The 19256-nt window shown below is 41.5% G+C and overlaps 1 protein-coding gene across 4 annotated transcripts in view; it reads right to left on the bottom strand.

The window, feature by feature from the left end:
• The window catches only part of cadm1a (cell adhesion molecule 1a), a 330169-nt gene extending 321937 nt beyond the window's left edge, over positions 1-8232 (bottom strand). For 2 of the 4 annotated variants that reach the window (XM_084029345.1, XM_084029342.1), the window contains exon 1: positions 8087-8216. In XM_084029345.1, coding sequence (XP_083885471.1) covers positions 8087-8159 — 73 coding nt within the window. In that variant the 5' untranslated portion in view covers positions 8160-8216. Of the gene's footprint in view, positions 1-8086 lie in introns of all 4 variants that reach the window. The other 2 variants (XM_084029344.1, XM_084029343.1) reach the window with 2 other exon arrangements.
• Between the last annotated feature and the right edge of the window lie 11024 nt (positions 8233-19256).

Consider the following 19256-nt stretch of genomic DNA (forward strand, 5'->3'; position numbering starts at 1 on the left):
TTGCCACAAAATGACATCAAACAAACGATTCCTCCTCCGAGTACGAAACGCTGCGTCAGGCCTGAGTAAGATTTTCCGGCGCTTACAAAGAGAGATAAAGTATTTAGCTGGAGTCCGACAGTGTGCGGACCTCTGTGTGCTGCAGTTTAGTATTCGTTTGACTTCCATCCGAGTATCTCTGTCTGGAATGCACACACCTGGTCCCTCTTTGAAAAAAATATCATTCAAGACTTGAGGTAAAGTGAATGAGGAAAAACTGTAAAACAGTAGCAGTTAACAATTAGCATATTCATATCTGTAATGAAAATACATAGTTTTTCCTATAGTCACATTTTTTAGGTTTTTGATCATGTGTGTATGTATAAGTTATCCCAGTGTTTGGTCAGGATTGCTTCCATGTGTCAGAGGCACGGGCAGATCCACCTGCCTGAAGCTGCCCTCTGATGTTGCCAGGCCTTTCTTGGGCTTCAAAATAAAAAAGCCACAATTTCTTGTATTTATTATTTCTTATCGTTTCACCATGAGAGAGAACAAAATAAAACAAATCAAAAAACTCAAGTTGAGTGAAAACAATTTTCTTTAAAAAAAAAAAAAACAGCCCACTGATGAAATTGGATCAACAGTTGTATTGCCGATTGGAAAGGAGCCACCAATTTTAACTACCCCTGCCTCATACCATCTATTAAGTTTTTTTTTTTTTTTTTAAGTTACCCCATACAAAACACTGCTTTATAGTATGCCTGAAGCACAGCGTTCGTTGTCCTCGGGGTTCTGATGGAAGTACAAGAGGAAGGATTTGGAACCAATCAAAATACCCAAGAATTACGCTCCGGGGTTCATTAAAATCAACAACAAATAATCTGGCCTGAAGTTATCGACATAAAAGCAACCAAAGTGTCAACTAATTGACCCGACCAAAAACATATTTTAAAAATTCCAGATTTCAAATTTTTCTTTCAGACTGAAAAGCAAGAAGCAAGAAGCGAAGATGGCAGCATCACGGCCAACAGAGCATCACCAGAGAACACGCCGCCAATGTCTGATTTTGATTCGTTTAACCCGAGTCATTACAACGATCAACAGACAGCAAGATGTCCGCTGGCTGGACTGTCTTTGTCTTGACTTTCAGTCCCGTGTTTATATGCATGACGCAGCGCAGCCAATCGCTACACGCCTCCGACAGCGACAGCTGAGCCGTGGCGTTCCTGTAACACGGGCCAACAGGAGGGAAAAACCGGTGAGTGATGACTAAGAAAGGATTTGTTAAAAAAAAATATAAAGAAAAGTCAATTCTGTTCAAAGATGACAGCTGCGCCGACTTTATTTAGTAAAAGGTTCAACATATTACCAGGCTAATTTCCCTCTGAATGAGAGGAGCGGAGGCAGGAAGATGGGACTACTAAGTGCTGTATGCATTTAGCACAAATGACACTCAAACTGGAGATTTGACTCAGTTGTTTGAACTCATCTGGATTGTATTCTGGTCACAAACATGTCCGCCTCTGTGGCTACATAAGGGTTTCCACATCTTATACCTGTACGGTCTGCTCCATGCAGTTGTAGGACTACATCGAATATACAATTCCTCTGACAAGCCACATAAAAGAAATATACTTCTTGACAAATGAGAAGTGGTCAGAAAAATCTGATCAAAGCAGACGGTTTTGGGTTCAACCAAACCTCTCCATCCGTTGGCCATGTTTTGGCGCTACTCTACTGTAAGTCTAACCTGACCGGCCAGACGGTGTGGTTTGGCAAAGGGGCAGGCACTTTTAAAAAAAAACACTTGGCAGGTGGTTGAGTGAACCGTCTGTCAATCAATCTCTTGCCGGAGCCAGCCAGGAGAAGAGCCAAAGCATCTTTTCTGCCACACTATCTGCCAGGAGCTTCACACAGCTTCACACACTGTCTTACCGGACACAAACGCATTACTTGAAGCCTGACGATGGATTTTACTACGCAATCTCATCACATCTGGAGAATCCGGCTGCCGTGCAAGCTGCCTTCTGATGTCTTACAAAAGTTTGTAACAATTGCTTTTTTTAATAGAAATCTGTGTGTCAAAGCCCAAGCTGAGAACACCCTGAAGACGTCATCAGGGATATTCTCTCAGACTTGACAGAGCTCCTCCCGAGCCACGAAAAACATTGTACAGGCCTTTTCATGGTCCGTCTGTGCAGCACTAACCGTAGTAAACAGGTCTTGATGTGTTAAAAAAAAAAAATCACTGGAGTGCTCCTTTAAATTCCACTCGGCCGAGTGATATTTTGTAAATCTGGTCGTGACGCGAGGTGAAAAAGTACCGTGCACACGTCATGTTTACTTTAATCCCTGAGTAAAAGCATCGCGGCCTCGCCGTGTTTCAGCTTCTTAGACTCTCAATCCAACTCTGAAAGTGATTTATTTTTCAACAAGATTGCTAGATTGTTTTTAGTGCACACTTGGCTAGAGGCCTCAGCTTGACAGGCAAAAATATTTGCATTCACCTCAGTAGCCTTTTGTACATCAACATTATGGAAATGGGATCATACATATTCAAACGTCACTTCAATTTGACTCATTTCGCCTGTTTCACAGCCAGATTGTCCGCACTGCACAGCAGAGTCTAATGCGATGCCTGGGCCGATAGGCTGCTTTCGGAATAGCAGATTGCGGCCCACGCCCACCCCTTTAACCCCCCCCCCCCTAACCCTCAAGAGATTTGGAATCGGAGGGTGCTTACTTGACATCCCATCCGTCGGCGGCTCACTAACAAGTAGGCCATAAACCTTTTTTTTCCCCTCTCTTTGATTACACTAAGTGCACAGAGGCCAGATGCGACCCAGCCCAGTCATCTGTTGGCTTGCCAGCAGAGTCACTGTAGACGGGCCGGGGTAGGAGGAGGAGGAGGGGGGGGTCACTCGGGTCCCCTCCCTTCAGGAATAAAGCCATTGTTCTTCATTACAGCTGGAGAGGCTGCTGGGGGGGCACAGAGGGAGAACAAGTCCATTTCCACACCTGTTTTCCATCACCAGGGCTGCTACCAGCTTGACTCAGTGCCAAACCACACTGCACAGGGATCCAACTGAGCCTGATCATAGGCTTTCTTTGTATACAGAAGCTGCCCAAGACTAATGTGTTGTGCCGGAACACTGTGATCACAAAAACCATCTAAAGTTTGAACAAGGAAAGAAAGAAGTGACTCAGTCAATTATTTCTGTCAAAGTCTGAAATAGCTTCTTTTTTTTTTAAAAACAGATCATTACAGAACACTAAAACTCCAAGGGAACTCTGCAGACACGTCAGCACCGATACTGCACACGGTGTTAACACGTTAAATCGGTTTCAGACGCAACAGATAATTGTGATGAGATGCGATTTGGGACAACAAACACAATCGGCTGAGAGAAAACTTGGAAAGGGAGATGAGAAACGTTCGCACAGATTAGTGCTTCTCCTTTAAGGCTGAGAACAATTTCAGTTTTGTCCAAAGTACTGCCAATACAATACCCGGATTCTGGTTGGGAAACTAATACAATACTTTTCTCAACACCGGGCATTGAGGAATATAATTAATTTCCCCTCTGACAAAAGTAGTCATGCAAGAATTTCAACTTCTCTTCCAAATGTGCACCATCATACATGAGAATTCATATTAAACATCAAGAATCACCTTCTCATCTCAGCCCATGAATTAAGTAAACTTAGAAAACTTTAATTCCCTGCAGAAGCCAGAGAAACAGTGACAGTATGGCCAGACTATTCCAGAGAGAAGTGATGAATCACTTGTGTGGAGCTCAAGTGGGCAAGGGGGGGAAAACAGCCACACGAGAGCCGATCTTAAATGAGACTTCACGAGGACTGTGGGTGTAAACAATCACATCTGAGATCCATTATGTATTCAAGGTAAAGAAATACAACCCGACTGACTACAGAAATAAAACGCTTTTCAGGAGCGTCTTCATAGGTTTTCAGGACATTTCTTCAACAACACTTTACTCTGATTACGTGGCAGATGTGACATGACGGGATATTCGTACAGTTTGGAATATTATTAATCGTACAGACGGGGCTGAAAAACAAACAAAGGTAAAGAGCCATGTTGGGATAGTAAATCTACACAGCTCGCTTGTCCGATAGGGCGAGCGGTATCAAATAATAAAAACAAATTGGGGTTATTTTTATCCCACAGCCGTTAATGGAAGTAGATGAGGAGTGAGGCGTCTCATCTTTGTTGACCAAAACGGGCACTCGGGAGAAAATGGCGGTGGGTAAAGACAAAGTTCATGAGCTGAAGTGCAAAGCCAGCGTCTCAATTATCCTGGACACGGGAGTTCAGTTGGGTGGCGTTGGAGGATGTGGACACATTAAATTGACCTAAATGACCTGATGATTGCTCATAAACAAATAAAACTATTTGTAGAGGGGGAAAGTGAAACTTGACTTTGGTGAGGCAGCCAAGACGTCATCCACACTTCAGTTTACATGTTTCAGTAACAGTAAATAAGAGTAAACTGTAAACTTAAACAGAACACAAATAATGCTTTATTCTTTAAAATAAACATAATATAACAATACGCTGCAGCTCAGAAAGCAAATGTGAGGAGAAAAAAAAAAAAGGTGGATTAACTCAACACGTGTTGTACCACTTCAAAGTAATAGTATATCTACCTCTTCCCGCCTACTGTCCGAGGAGAGCGTGATGATTTTCACCACAAATTTCAGAATGGGAAACACGTTGGGATTATCTGGCGAAGCTTAAAAGAAAAATTCCACACGGTAGTCGTCTCTTATCTGCCGCAACGTCACGAAACGCAGATAAGAAACAAGAGTCCATCTTTTCCCACTTAGTCACCATTTCCCAAACCTACATTTATTAACTTGTCATGGTCGAGTCGTGTCAACACGCGCTTCCCCTCTGCATTCAACACGTAAACCGCGCCACCGCTCTCACCGTTACATAACTCCACAGAAATGAAAGCAGCTCAGTGCAAAGCTGAACGGGTTGCCAAACCACGTTTTTCAAGTCTCAGCAAGCTCGGCAGTGAAGAGCGTGCCGCCGCAGCGCTCTCTAGTAAACATGCCCCTGGTGTCCTACCGGCAGGATCGGCATTACCATTGGACGGATTTAACGGTTCTATACACAACCATGAAGGGGCCGCATAAAGGTGGCTAAATTATGTAATAACATACCGCCACTGTGCAGAAATCTATGACAGGATACAAGATATGCCTGCATGGCTGTTTTTAAAACACCAGGAGGTTTTTTCAGTCAGTGTTGAGTTATTAATGATTATTCTTCCATCCTTTTTTAAAAAAAAACAGGAGGTTATTTCAGTCTGTTCTTCCGTCCTTTTTTAAAAAAAGGGAATACATTTTATGAACATTCATCTAAACTGATGAAGTACTTTCACTACTATAAAAAAAACAAAAGACTACTGTATGATTATAACTTGATTAAAATACACAAATCTATACACCAGGTGTTCATTAATTCCAGTGAAATTATGCAGAGAAATGCAAAAATGTCACAACTAATCATTTGTGGAAGCCGAACTCGTGACTGCAATCAGACTATTATAGGATTGTTGGCAGACTTTATTGAGATTTCTTTTTTTTTAATAAAAGAATATGTGACAGTGCGTGCTTGTATTGTTACTACTGTTCTCTCCAATTACCACAACTCAATGTGATATCAGATTTCCTTCTTGTTTAGAGAACAGAAAAGGTGTTCACCTCGGCGCTCTGGTGGAGCCCTTCGTCTTTGAAGACAGAATAAAATTACCATGGCCAATTATCAATTCCTACTTACTTGAATATACAAGGATTGTGTGAAATATAACAAGCATTTTCCCTTTCTTGTCTAAAGAACGGTAAGGTGGCTCGCGGTGGAGCCCTTCATCTTTGAAGGGGGAATAACGTTACCATAGATGATTGCTGTTTAGTTGAATATTGCACGGATTGCGTCAACTACGATGAGAGCACGATTCAAAGCTAAATTCCAACTTCCTGTTTTTTGGTCACTTGAGGTTGCGCCTACACACCGACACCTGACATGCACTACTTATTAAGAGTATTTTCGAAATGGTTAATTAATTACTTCTCACCCTCACAACAGCCGACTTCCATTTATTCTTTCATTTATTTTCAGAGAAAACAAAAACAAAAAAGCATTCATCTAATGCTTTAGCACAATGTGAGCCTACACAGCATGCGCTGGAGGTAAATAATTGATATGCTTTCTGCAAGCCTGAGCTTTGTTTGAAATCAGTGGAGCCCCTTTTCCCACCACGACGGTACACCAGCACCACTGTGTCCACACAGCAACATTAGCTGTTTACCTGACATGTCACACGTAAAAAACAACAACCACATAAGCATTGGGCGCCCATTTTAACGGATAAAACGTAATGGATTAGGCCTGCTGGATAATCCACAATGTGATGCGACATCTGCCTCCTTGTCTCCCCAATAAGAGGCTCCAACTCAGCAGAGAGGGGGAGGAAAGGGTTATACCCTTATAAGGAGCAGCTTGGATTTAAGTAACTTCATGTCTGAAATGCATTCATGACGCAACCGACTTGACGTAATGCAACAGGATGAAGCCTGGGAAATACAACCGTGTAAGCTCTTTGAACTGGTTTCCAGTTTGTAACAGCATGCGCGTGCAGTGGGAGTGGGGAGAGGGAGGGGAGGGGAGAGGGAGGGGGTGGGGGGGCGTTGTTGCCCTGACTCGTATTATTTCTCCACATCTCCATCGCACCAATGCGCAACGATACACAAGTTCACGACCGAACACGTCGCTCTTGCAACACTGACTGACTTTCCTTACCGGCAACACTGTAGCCGTAACACCGCACTTGTATCTTTTTTTTATCCCGGTAGTCTGGGTAAATAAACGCCTGGGTGTCCGTTCCGCAGCCCGCCAACTCGCAACAATATCACTAACAACGTCACCGAACGTTTGGACGCCAAACAAATTAATGAAATGTCGCAGTTTTCACCCAACATGTAACAATAAAAACACCCGGTTGACTCGTGTAGCTTTCATGTTTCCATGCATGATGCTACGGAGAGAATGCAGCCCCCCCCCCCCCCCCCCCCCCCCGATTTCGCGGAAAAAACACACAGCCCGGTATCCCCGTTGGAAACTCTAGCAAATTAACATTATATCGTTCAACATGAAGAACGCGTATGTATTGAGAGGTAGTTTAAGACATCATTTGGACAACCATGAGGTAATGTTCACTTCGGCACGTTTTAAAAACACAGACAGACGTATGTTCCGTTGAAATAACAACTTTTAGAACAGGTTCGCCCGCCGTTCGGTCAGTCTGCCCAGCGAAAGCCGGCGGGATAAAACAGTGATTAAACGGAGAATAACTGCAGCTTCGTGGGAAACACTGTCGCCGAATTCATCAAAACAGTCACAGTATCTCGGATAGGTCCCGCGTTATATTCTACCGTGTGTAAAATCTCGGATTTAGCGGCGATTATGAATGGACGTAGTTTTTTTTTTAATGGACCTAGCCGTAGCCGTTTCCTCAAGCGGCACGTTGGCATTGGGTGCTGCTGCATATTCCACTTTAATGCACCGCTGTTTCGCTGTGATTTACAGCAGTCCGGGCTCCGCTCGCAACATACATGCACAGAAAAGTAACCGAGCCAGCGGACACGGACTCGAACCAGCAGCCGTGTGAAAAGGGGGGGAAATGCATCAAAAACACCACGCTATGAGGAATTGGCTTAGGTTTAATAAGAGTTGCCAGTTGTGTCGCGGCAGAAGCGATTTATAAATGGGACGAGCTGAACCAAAGTGATGTATTCTTAAAAGCAGCGTATTTGTATAGACCTGGCACACACAGACACACATTCTCCTCTGGAATTCAACTTTTTAGGGTTTTTTCTTACTTCCTCCAACAACACATCCAAATTGCTCTCCCAGGCAAAAAAAAAAAAAAAACAATTGCCCAGAACCGCTGCAGATAGTGGTGGTGGAGCAAAAAAAATAAAATAAAATCCTCCACCTACATCCGTGCAAATCTGCGGGAGGAAAAGTGTGCATTCCGTTCAGACAGCATAGGGGCGTAAAGGGAAAAAGTCCTACCTTTAAGAAGAGTCGCTTGGAACATGAATAAAAAGAGAATAGTCGCGAGAGAGCCGCTGCCAGCGTTCGCCATGTTGGACACCTGCTTCAGTATGGCAGAGAGAGGCGGCTTCACCTATAGCTGCGACGGGAGGCGGCTAATGAGATGCGAGGGGGGGGAGGATCAATCGCGTCGCTTATCGTGAATGTTTATTACACAACTCTTTTAATTCACTCAGAATGGAGGAGGGAGGGGAAAAAACGTTGTCCTGCAGGAGTGATGCGGTATTTTATTAATTCGTTTTTGTTTTTTTTAAATACTCACTTGTAGAGGGCAATATTTCAACATTAGCAGGGCCGGACATTATATTTATGACGCCTCAAGGGGGGCCCCCCCACCCACCAATGATCCTTCCTGGGAATTCGTAGCCTGCACTATATCGTCTTCAGGAACGAATAATAAGTATGTATTTGTTATGTTATGTATGTATGTATGTAAGTAAATAAAATGTATTCATAAAGCACATTTAAATACAGTTTACACTGACCAGTGCCATACATAGTGCACATTGCAGTCAATTGAAATAAAAAGATGAAACATGAGAACATATATGACAATATCTATGTCATCAACGGGGCAGGAAAAGCTGGGGAGAAGAGCCTAGATTTAAAAACTGGAGATGGAAGGAGCGTCTCTGATTCCATATAGGTGTGGAACCTATCGTAGTAGATCCTAACGAACGAGAGTCGCCCCCTTGAGGCCAAACGGAGACCGTTGTCATTCTCCTCGGCCCAAAAAGAACGAAGCCGACTGGTAATGTTCTACCTAGACGAATGCTACTAGCAGTGCAGGAACGTTTTTAATTACTTAATGTTAAAAAACAAAGAGTTAGCTAATTCGGGATCTGTAACTTGATGATGGACGATTTGGTCCTTCTGCTTTGATTGAGCAGGAAGCAAATGGGACGGAGCATCTTTCAGGGACCCTGAGTACTGGTCCGGAGCCAGACTCTCTCAAGACAAAAAAAATCAATATTAGTGCTACTTATTCCTTTATCTGCCCCACAAAGCAGTGCATTAAAATGACAAAATGTGTATTTTATCTACATATATATTTTATATATCTAAAACATACTGCTTGGTGAACAGTGAAGGTTATGGGTGAAGTCTTTTTGCTTTTATTTCTCACAAAAACTCACATTATGTGGAGTAGCATAAAGGAGTTCCCAAGCTGTGATGATGACTTTGCCATTCTCTCACTTATTGATTAGTAGCAATATATCCTGGCCACCTTAAAGTCTCAGATGCATGCGTTTGTCAGGCTGACGCAGGACGACGAGGATCCAGATCGCTTCCAGACACTTCAGCTTGTCAGTGGGCCATTTCTTTTCTTGTTGCTAAAAATAATACAGTCCCACATCAGAGAGACGAGGACCAGTCACGGCAGGTAAGCACAAACACACACACACATTATCGAGACGCTGACACATCATTTTGTTTTAATTAGTAAATCACCTCGTTATTTAATTGAGTACACAGAAAGCTTTTGATTGTGTTTTGGTTTTGCTTCACCACGTAACCTCAAAATCTAATTTATTGTGTCACGTCAAGTTTATTTATAGATGCAAAGTTGTAGCTGCGAAAGCAGCAGCAGGTCACGACTGTGAACGTAACCGAAGATGAGGTCAGTTAAAAAAAATACTTTTGGACGAGAAAAACAAAAGTGGTGCATTGATGTGGCGGGTTCTAAAATCTGAAACGAAAGAACAACAATGTACAAAAGAAGAGACAACAACACAAGGTAAAATAACTATCATTTTGATTTTGATTTAATCTTCTCTGATGGTGTGCACAAGCGATTCTTCGGTTAGTTTCACACAAAAGGCATCAACGACCTTCTGGCTAAATCCCAAGCAGCTCTGGAAAACATGACTCAGTGTTGTGTTTTTCCCCATACGAAGCTGAGCGACGGTGAAATGTCGGCATATCGGCTTGAGTTTAGAAATTTCCCACAACTTCACATTCACGTTAGCTTCACATGCAGTTTTGTTATTTAACTTTCGAGTTTCATTGTTATTCCTGAAGAAGTGAGTGCAAATCATTTGCTGCTTTTTAAATATTTATACATATTTATATTTTTTGTATCTGATTGAAGCCTGAATTTAGCAATTTTCCATAGAAACTTCATAATGCTATTTTGTTATTTAACTTTCAAGTTCCATTGTAAATTGGTTAATATAATCCTTATAATAATATTTGGAGTAAATTAACCCCCGAACGATGGAAGCAGCTGCTTATTTGCTTCCACGCATGCCGACTTGTCCTTTGAAAGTGAAGCTATATGATTCATTTCATCACTGCTGTTGACTCGACTGATTGGTCCCAAAAGGAATTAAAAGATCAAAACAAGCTTACGTACATCTCCGACTGGTCCAAACGCTAACGTTGTCATCCATCAGGGGCATTATGCTCACATATGTGCACTTAGGGTTGGCTACATGTCAAACTCAGCCCAAGGCATACGCAAACTAAGCAACTTGTGTGGCGATTAGCGATTATTTTTTCCCCTACATATGAAATAAATGAAACAGGTGTCACAAAATGGGTTAGGATGTCTGAATGGGGCCCCTCAGATAAATATCACAAGCTATGTGATTTGTGATATATCTAATAATTAATGCAATTTATAATGTAAGATTATAGTGTGACATTTGTGTCAATAATTATTATAATTATGTGTCAAATATTATTATCTCCGTTGGTGGGAGGGGGGGCCCTGAAATCAAATTCTGCTTAGGGCCCCCCAAAAGGCTTGGGCCGGCCCTGCTATCAAGTAATAAAATCAAAACATAATCATACTAATTACCAGTCAGACAATAAATTAAGTGTTTATTTAACCAGACTCATTGTTTTAAGTTTTCTCCCCCTCAGTGTTAACCATAACCAAAGGTGTAAATCCTTCTTCTGTTTTAGCTTTTGTTTCCAGTGGGCTAATTGCATTGTCAATCACTGCAACACTTTGGAGAAAGCTAGCGTTGTATACCACGTCTGTCGTGGAGGAAATAAGAAGTGTAGAAAAAAAGGGGAAAGCAGTGACTTCAGCTGGAGGAGGAGAAAAAAAAGTATTTTGATTGACAAATCTGCGGTCAGCTGAGGCAAATACCTGCACACGGCTATTAAACAGCGGGCGGACCACCGTGCCCCCTCCCCCCAGGTGAGATATGGGACGTTCCGCATCGAGCTGCTTGGGAATCCATGCGCTGATGACTGATGTCCTTCTCCAGACTGAACGACTGAGTGCCACCAAGCCCAGAGTGAGTGTGATTTAGGCCTCCGATTATGAAAAAAAAAAACCTCAGACCCCCAGCACACACTCCTCAGCATCACACTCTGCAAGAGCAGCTCAGTATATTTACTGTTATCAGCCTTATCGTAAGGACCAGTGTCGGCGGAGTCGTATTTAATGTCCCGCTCAGAGCTGTGGACACTTTTGTTGTTGTAAAGATTGCAGCACAAACTGAATAAAAAAACACTGCAAGCATATTCCTTCTTTACATCATTCATTTAGGACAAACAGATTCATTAAATCTTCTATTATTTCTAATCAGAGTTTAGTTATAGGTAAAAAAATAAGTACATCCATTAAATAAAGCAGAATCGCACAGTTAAATACCAATCTCTCTGTTTAGTAAATGCAGCTTTAAGTCCAAATGATATAAAGTGCAATCAATAAAAAAGTAAGAGAAACTCCAATTAATGACTGGAGCAAGACAATGGTGAGATAATAGAAGATTAAAAACAGCACAGTGAGGGGAAAAAAAGCTTTTTGTGAGAGAAAGTAAAAGAGAAAGAGTTGCCTCGCTGAACCGGCAGCGGCATCACGGAAACGCAATTAGGTTTCGAGTCCGCTGCATAACTTTATCCCAGGGACTTGATTATTATGGTCATTCCATCTGAAAGTGTGGGTTTAAAGTTGATCACATTTTAAATTGGAATCCAAAAAAAAAAGTTTGTGAGGACGGAATTAAATTTAATTTAGGTTTTGAGTAAAAACTAACGTGACATTTAAAAGAGAGGTTTTTAAAAAATGGAATATTTTGATATTTTAATTTAGTTTGAAAGTTTGATTCAATGTGATTTTTATAGTTAAACAAACTTTTTTTTTTACAGATGAATCCCCCTGTTGGTGTAACTCAGCCTTCATCCACAAATAATTACAAGGTGAATATGAGAATATCATCTTGAAAATGTGAACCGACTGAATTCAGAACCATGACATCATCATCCTCCTCCTCCGGACTGACTCGGCCGCCGTGACACGGGCCAACGGATTTATATTCTCCCCGACCCCTTGCTGCTCGACAGGTCAAGTCGAGTTAAAGAAGAATCCTAACTCTGCCCTCGAGGTCGGCCGGCGAAATGGACGGCGACGGTGAAAAAATGAAGGCGAGGGACTCGGCGGGGCCGGGATGTGGCGTGGAGGATAGTGGTTCCCGGTATCAGCCTCGCCCCCCAAAAGTGGGTGCATAACCTCAATCCACTTCCTGCTAGAAATGCCACGTCAGGGTTAGTGTCTTACAGAGAGGGAAAGATAAACACACACACACACACTGGTGGAGATAGCAGGGCGACTGAATGTAGGACACCGGTCCCCTACTGGCCTCTTTGTGTATTACAGCTGTCTTGGGCCAGAGCCGGAGTGGAGCCGGCTGCTAGTGAGCCAGACAGCACTAGTGTAGGACACCTGACAACAGCAGACAGGCCAAGAGTTTCAATTTGAAGGTTTCCACAGTCGGGAAGGAGGCAAAACACTCTTTCTCTTTTTTCCTATAAAGTAAAGGTAAGCACCGTCCCGTGATCCGAGGCCAAGAGGGATGGCGTGATGATGAGAGTGGATAAAACGTCGCGGTGCAGCCCCGTGATGATTTAACAAGCACTAATTAAAGGGAGGTGTCGGATTTGAAGCCATAAAAAGGTGGGAAGCGTTCTTTTGAGTGGGAATAGTCTGACAGCAGCGTTTTTACACTGAGCACTTAGACTAACAAAAGGCCACGCCACTTGTGTATGCAAATCTGTTAATTATTGGGTGAGGTAAGAACAGTTAACATTGGGGTCGGGGGCGAGTGAGAGTCCATAAAACACAGATGAGAGCAGGAATGGGAGGGGGAGGGGGGGGGGACAATGGGGATCAATGACGAGCAGAAGTCGGGATGTGGAGAGGAAGCTGAGGCTTTGGGGGGGGGGGGTCAACTTCTCCATCGTCCCCCCTGTGGCCGCTGTAATGGAAGAGGCGGAGGTGAGGAAGCAGCACCACTTTCCTCCTGATGATGGTCAAAGGGGGGTCCATGGTGGAATCCATCATCGTGGGTTCATGCACTCTGCTGCCACCTAGAGGGTATACAGTGCGGCGTCATGCAACCGCAACCCTGTCACATGATGTCTGTGTGTAAAAAGGCAGGAAATTGATGTATGCTAGCAACATACATAAAGTACAGTAGCTCATGTAGTTTACCATCAACTAGTAAAGTAGACTACTGACTGTATAAGAGAAGCTATTTCTTCTTTGTTTGCATTTCCACATTTTTGTCTTAATTTAGCAAATAATTATGTTTTGATTTCATTTATTTTATGAAGGATATCTAGAAAACAATTTAAAGATGTGAGTTTACACAGAGATGCAGTGTTTAAAACACAGCTGAGCAACAGTTAATATCAAGTAAATATTTCAGATGGATGTATAAACGTTTGAATTGTTTGTTGTATATTGTTGGAATAGTAACTATTAATGTCTTTTCTGCTCTATTAGAGCATTAGGGGAAAAATAAAAGAATAACAGAAAGTAAATTAGATTGGGCCGAGAATGTTGCATGATACGAAGCTGGTCGATTGATGGATGCTTAGTTGCTAAATTAGAATTCAACTAGATTACATGAACACACGTTTCACAGGAAGAACATGCGATTGAATTAAGATATATAAAAAAAATAATAATAATTTGTTTGCATATTTTGTTAAATTAGTGCACAATATGACCCAAATGTGATCTGGGAGGTTAGAAAAAACACTTAATGTTTGATTTTTCGAAGAAAAAAAAGAACATTTTTTATTCAGATAGTAAGTAAATATGAAAATAACACAAAACACAGTGCAAGTTACTCAACACTGCTGCGAGTCACACAGGTCCACACATTGGACATATGCTTTTGAATATATTTATAACGTAATAAAGGTAATCGAGCCGTCTTCCCTCCACGTGTAACCACGATGCAATGGCGGTCTTAAGTGTCCACAGATGGTAATAGCCAAAGACCTTCTGAAGAAAGATGTATTCGTGTCACAATAACGCCATTTCATTTCCAAGTAACCAGGTGCACACAATACCCCCCCTTGCAGCTGTCAGCCTGGTGGATGGCAGCAGTTAAAGAGCTCGGCTGCGTTTTGCCATTGTGATCAACAAAAGCTGCTCCACTGAGCCCGCTCCATTTGTGAGCAGCATGCACATTTTTATTTGAGATATTATATCGAGGACATATCTGTGCCTTTCTCACCATATTCCAAGTTTTTCCCCCCTTTTTTTAAGTTGATGTTGCAGATGTACAAGTTTGTGGATGAAGTGATGAACTGCATATTTTTAATTTCGCCAAAGGTTTGAAATGTGATGAGAGAGAGAGAGAGGGAGAGTGAGAGAGGATGCTGTCTTAAAGCCCCACAATACATTTACAACCCTATAAAACCGGGACTTCTCTCCTCTCATTTGTTGAAACTGATTTATGTTACCATTAGATCGCAGCGCTCCGTGAATGATTGCACGACTCAAAAAACAATGGATTCAGAGAAGTCAACACGTGTTTGGTTTAAATTCCTATAATTTAAAACAAGGCAGTACTCCCGCTATAAAGATATAACAGAGTGTTATTGTGAGTGTTATTACATTTGCAAGATTTAATTGAATTTCAACTGAAACAAAATGTATTAAACATGATTTAGGCTACATTCTTTAGCAGGATGTCTTCTAAATGATTTATGTAGAACCAAAAACAAAAAAAAAACAAAAAACAAAAACGAGCGCTTCAATAAACCAAAGCAAAACGACCCAATAGTCAAATATAATAATTGAAGGCTTAGTTGGTGGATTCTCCACACTAGTCACAGCTTTCTCATGAACAGAGAACGCAGCATGAACCTGTTGCTCAACAACTGAACTTTAAATAGCACCTGAATGCACCACCATAATTGGTAGAAACCAACACGCCCACCTGACGGGGGTTCCAGGACGGGGATAGAATAAAGCACAGACTTATATTCACTCCAGAAACCATCTGATTAATATTAATTTGAACAATGCTACATAATGACGGAGTCAGCGTTAAAATATCAGCCTTTATAACATGTTATCAGGTTAGCCCCTCCCCTCACCGTCACCCCGGAAGTAGTAGCGTCATTTAAACTCAAGCTAGCGGGCCGATCGCTCCTCTATACGGACGAACAAGTGAAAGACAAGGATTCGGTCACCAGTAAGACAAACTCATACACTTAATACACTAAACAGAATATTTAATATGAAGGAAGGTTGGAGCTAATTATCTTTACCACAATGAATGGGCGGTTGATTGATGTTTGTCAAGGTGCGCAAATTACCTGCAGGAGTGACGCAGTCTATTATATAGATGACGTATGATCCGGTTAGCACAGACAATAAGCGGGATATGAACGGAGAACACACGTTGTTTATTAACTTTATTGCTTCCTTATTTGATTCATGGTTCAATTGTTTGGGAAAATATATAAAAATATATTATTTTCTGTAAAAACTATTTTTGAGGTCGGCAACTCTCTCTACTAACTAAACATTTTGTCAAGGTATGACATAAACATTCACTGTTTGCTCATTTCCTCTACCAACATCGTTTAGCAACTTCTTAACATTAAATTCCCAATTTCATTCATATCATGTGAAACTGCAAAATCGTAGTCATCGAGAGCGCTGCGTTTTTAATGGATCGTCTATTGATTGGTTTCTACTGGGTTTGTGTGTCTCCTGTCATTTAGTTTATTGACAGGAACAAAGGGACATAGTAGCTCTTAGAAAATGTAAATATCACTATAACTGTGTATTAAAAACAGTTATTAATAGAAACAAGGACGAAATTTTGATTTCATAAGTGGGGGGGACACAAACTCTAACTCTTTCAGTTCACTGTGTTTTCTAGTAGTTCTTCTAGTTTTCTATTGCTAATTTTAAGTTTACTGTTCCCTTTTTTGGTTTGACTGGTTGTAAATCATGTAGCAAAACATTATCACCGAATTCTAATCCAATAGTAATAATAACAACAATAATAATAATACATTTTATTGATCAGATTATTGAGAGCTTTGTAGATGATGAGGAGGATCTTGAAGTGGATATGCTGCTTTATTGGGAGCCAGTGAAGGTGTTGCAGGACGGGTGTAACGCATTTCTTTGAGTAACTTACACTTTGACTTCTAAAGAAGTCTCTTTTGCCACTTTTCTTTTTTTAGACATCCTGGCTGCGTCTAATTACCAAACACACACGCGCGCACATACGCACACGGACACCAATTCAAACGTTAATGTAAATGAAACCTCTGATATTACAATCCTTCTAGCTGACGTGAACCAGGCAAAACAAACTCCCAATTTCCAGTAGCGGACTCCTGTAGGACTCCTGACCGCAGACTAGCAGACCGTCGGTGTGCAAGACGTAGTGACAGCGGGGACGGCCAATCACACAAGAAACGGCAGAGCCAATCGAGGAGCTTGTGGGCGGTCTAAACTAAGGGAAACAGGCTTCAGTTTGAGCGGCCGTTTTCCGCTTGGTCCTAGTGCTTGACACGTCTCTGTTTACTACAGCGTAACATTGTTTTTGGACGGTAAAAAGTGCAGGGGACTAAAACGGCCTTTTGAAAAAGTGCAGGGGACATGTCCCCTGTGTCCCCCCCCTAAATTACGTCCGTGAATAGAAATGAGAATGTCTCGTAACAGGGTGGACATTTGGCCTACATGTGTGAATAATTTGGAAAAAAATATAACAGTATAATAATATCCTTAGCTGGACCAAAAAACATTTCTTATAGTTTGAAAATCCCTCTTTGAGATGAAATGTTAAAAACATGGAACATTTTGTATTTTTGATAGAAAGTTAGCACGCTGAAATGGCACTGAATAGTAAGAATGACTGTTGGATTTCTTTCATTTTTTTTTTTTATCTCTTTGTTGTCATTTATTTATCTCTTTTTCGAGGGGCGGTCACTTGAATTCCTGTCACATTTCCATTTTATTCAATTGTCTGAGTTGTGTTTCTTCTATAACGGATAAAATAAAAGTGAGAAGAGGAAGAACCTCCTGACTCCGTCGTCTCCGTTAGCGGTGGAATATTGCGCTTCATTGACATTCTCTCCAGTTGATTGTGATTTCCTATTCAGGCCTTTGATGCGGGCCGGATTTAAACATTCTGTTTGTGAGGCGTCCATACCTTTGGTCTGTCGAGCGCTTGGCAGGACCGCAGGCTGACGAGCCAAAGCGGGCGTGGCCCCCCCTGAAAATAGCCGGGGGTAGTGTCGGGTTCACGGCGTTCAAAGCGCCGCTCTCCTCCTTCATCGTTATGTGGGATGATGCCAGCGCACCGATACGAGTGGAAACACACCTGCAGTCGTGATCTTCATATGCACGACTATAGCACCTTTAAGTTAGATTGAAGGTTTTACACTCGTATGTTCAGATGCAAAAACGATGTTGGGGTTTATTGAAATTAACTTGATCTCACATTTTTTTGGAGGGTATTGTTACAAAGCAAACATACACATGTTATGTTCTTCACATGTTAAATATTCATGCCAGTCAACCTAATGTGAGTCCCTCAGGCTCAGTCAGTTTTTTTGTGTGCAATTTTATCCTTTGGCTTTGTTTCATCCATGCTGCGTGTGTGTGTGTGTGTGTGTGTGCGTGTTTTTCATGGATATTTCGTAGTATTTCAAGTAATTGCATGCGTGTACTCTTGGGAACGGGGTAAAAAGGGCATAGTTCCCCTCCAAATTACCAGAGAGCTTCAGCGGTACCTACAGCCACCTTTGTAATATGGCTTCTTAAAATCATTTCCGTCTACTTTTGAAGGGAATTATTATGATTTTTGGGGGTTTTTAAACCACCAAAGGATTGACATCGGACATGATGGGAACGTTAAGATTTATTATATAGGTCTTTTGGGTGATGATGGGAAAATTACACCAAATCCAATTGTGTATATTGCATAATAATGTGTTTGTTAACAATGACACAATGTATAAAATCACAAACGAATGATTTATTTTTGCACAAATGAATTCACCAATTAGCGAGGAAGGTGTCTGTATTGTAAAGATGAATGTAGACATTCTTTCATTCAGTGTGACGTAGCATAGCAAGCCAGTTATTGAAAGTTACAAACAGGACTTTCACCCAGGAGACCGCCGTTCCAGTCCCATGTGACACAGATATCAACATTAACTTTAAGCTTGATGCTATTGTGCTAAAGCTACATAGCTAATTTTCAAACCTTTTTGCAAAGTTGTTTTGCCTAAATGTGGCACAGTGCATTCCTGCAAGTGTGATATGAGGATATGAAACATATTCATGCTACCTTTTGGTTCAGAGACGTGGACATTTAAGATTCCCCTGGTGTGCAGAAGTGCATAAATATAAATAATATAATAATATAACAATAACTGACATAACTAAATGTGATACAATTCACGCTCAATTGAATCATTAAAGTGTAAATAAAATGAACGGATACAAATTTGAAATCAGGATAAATAAAGTGCATATTTATTTCCGTTACACTATGATGCTAATGTTGCATAAGAAAGTCCACTCAGGGGGGCTTGCTATTTATTTCTGGTATAGTTACATTCTTCAGGTTGTTACTGGTTCAAGTTTTGTCTCCTAAATGTGATACTTTATTTCTGTGAGTGTGATATGAAACATATTCAGAGACGTCGACATTTAAGTTTCCCTGGTGTGCAGAAATATGCCAACATGTTTTTTTTCTGGCGGCTGGTTTGAGAGCCAATGTGTTTTCATCACCATCCGAAGGTGAAAAGGCAACGATGAATCTATTTCACGTTTTAATTATGTCCCATTTTACTTGTATCTCCATCCCTTTTATAATCGCTAGGGACGGGTAGGTTTAGT

The sequence above is a fragment of the Eutrigla gurnardus genome (assembly GCF_963514095.1).
Source record: "Eutrigla gurnardus genome assembly, chromosome: 15".
Lineage (NCBI taxonomy): Eukaryota > Metazoa > Chordata > Actinopteri > Perciformes > Triglidae > Eutrigla > Eutrigla gurnardus.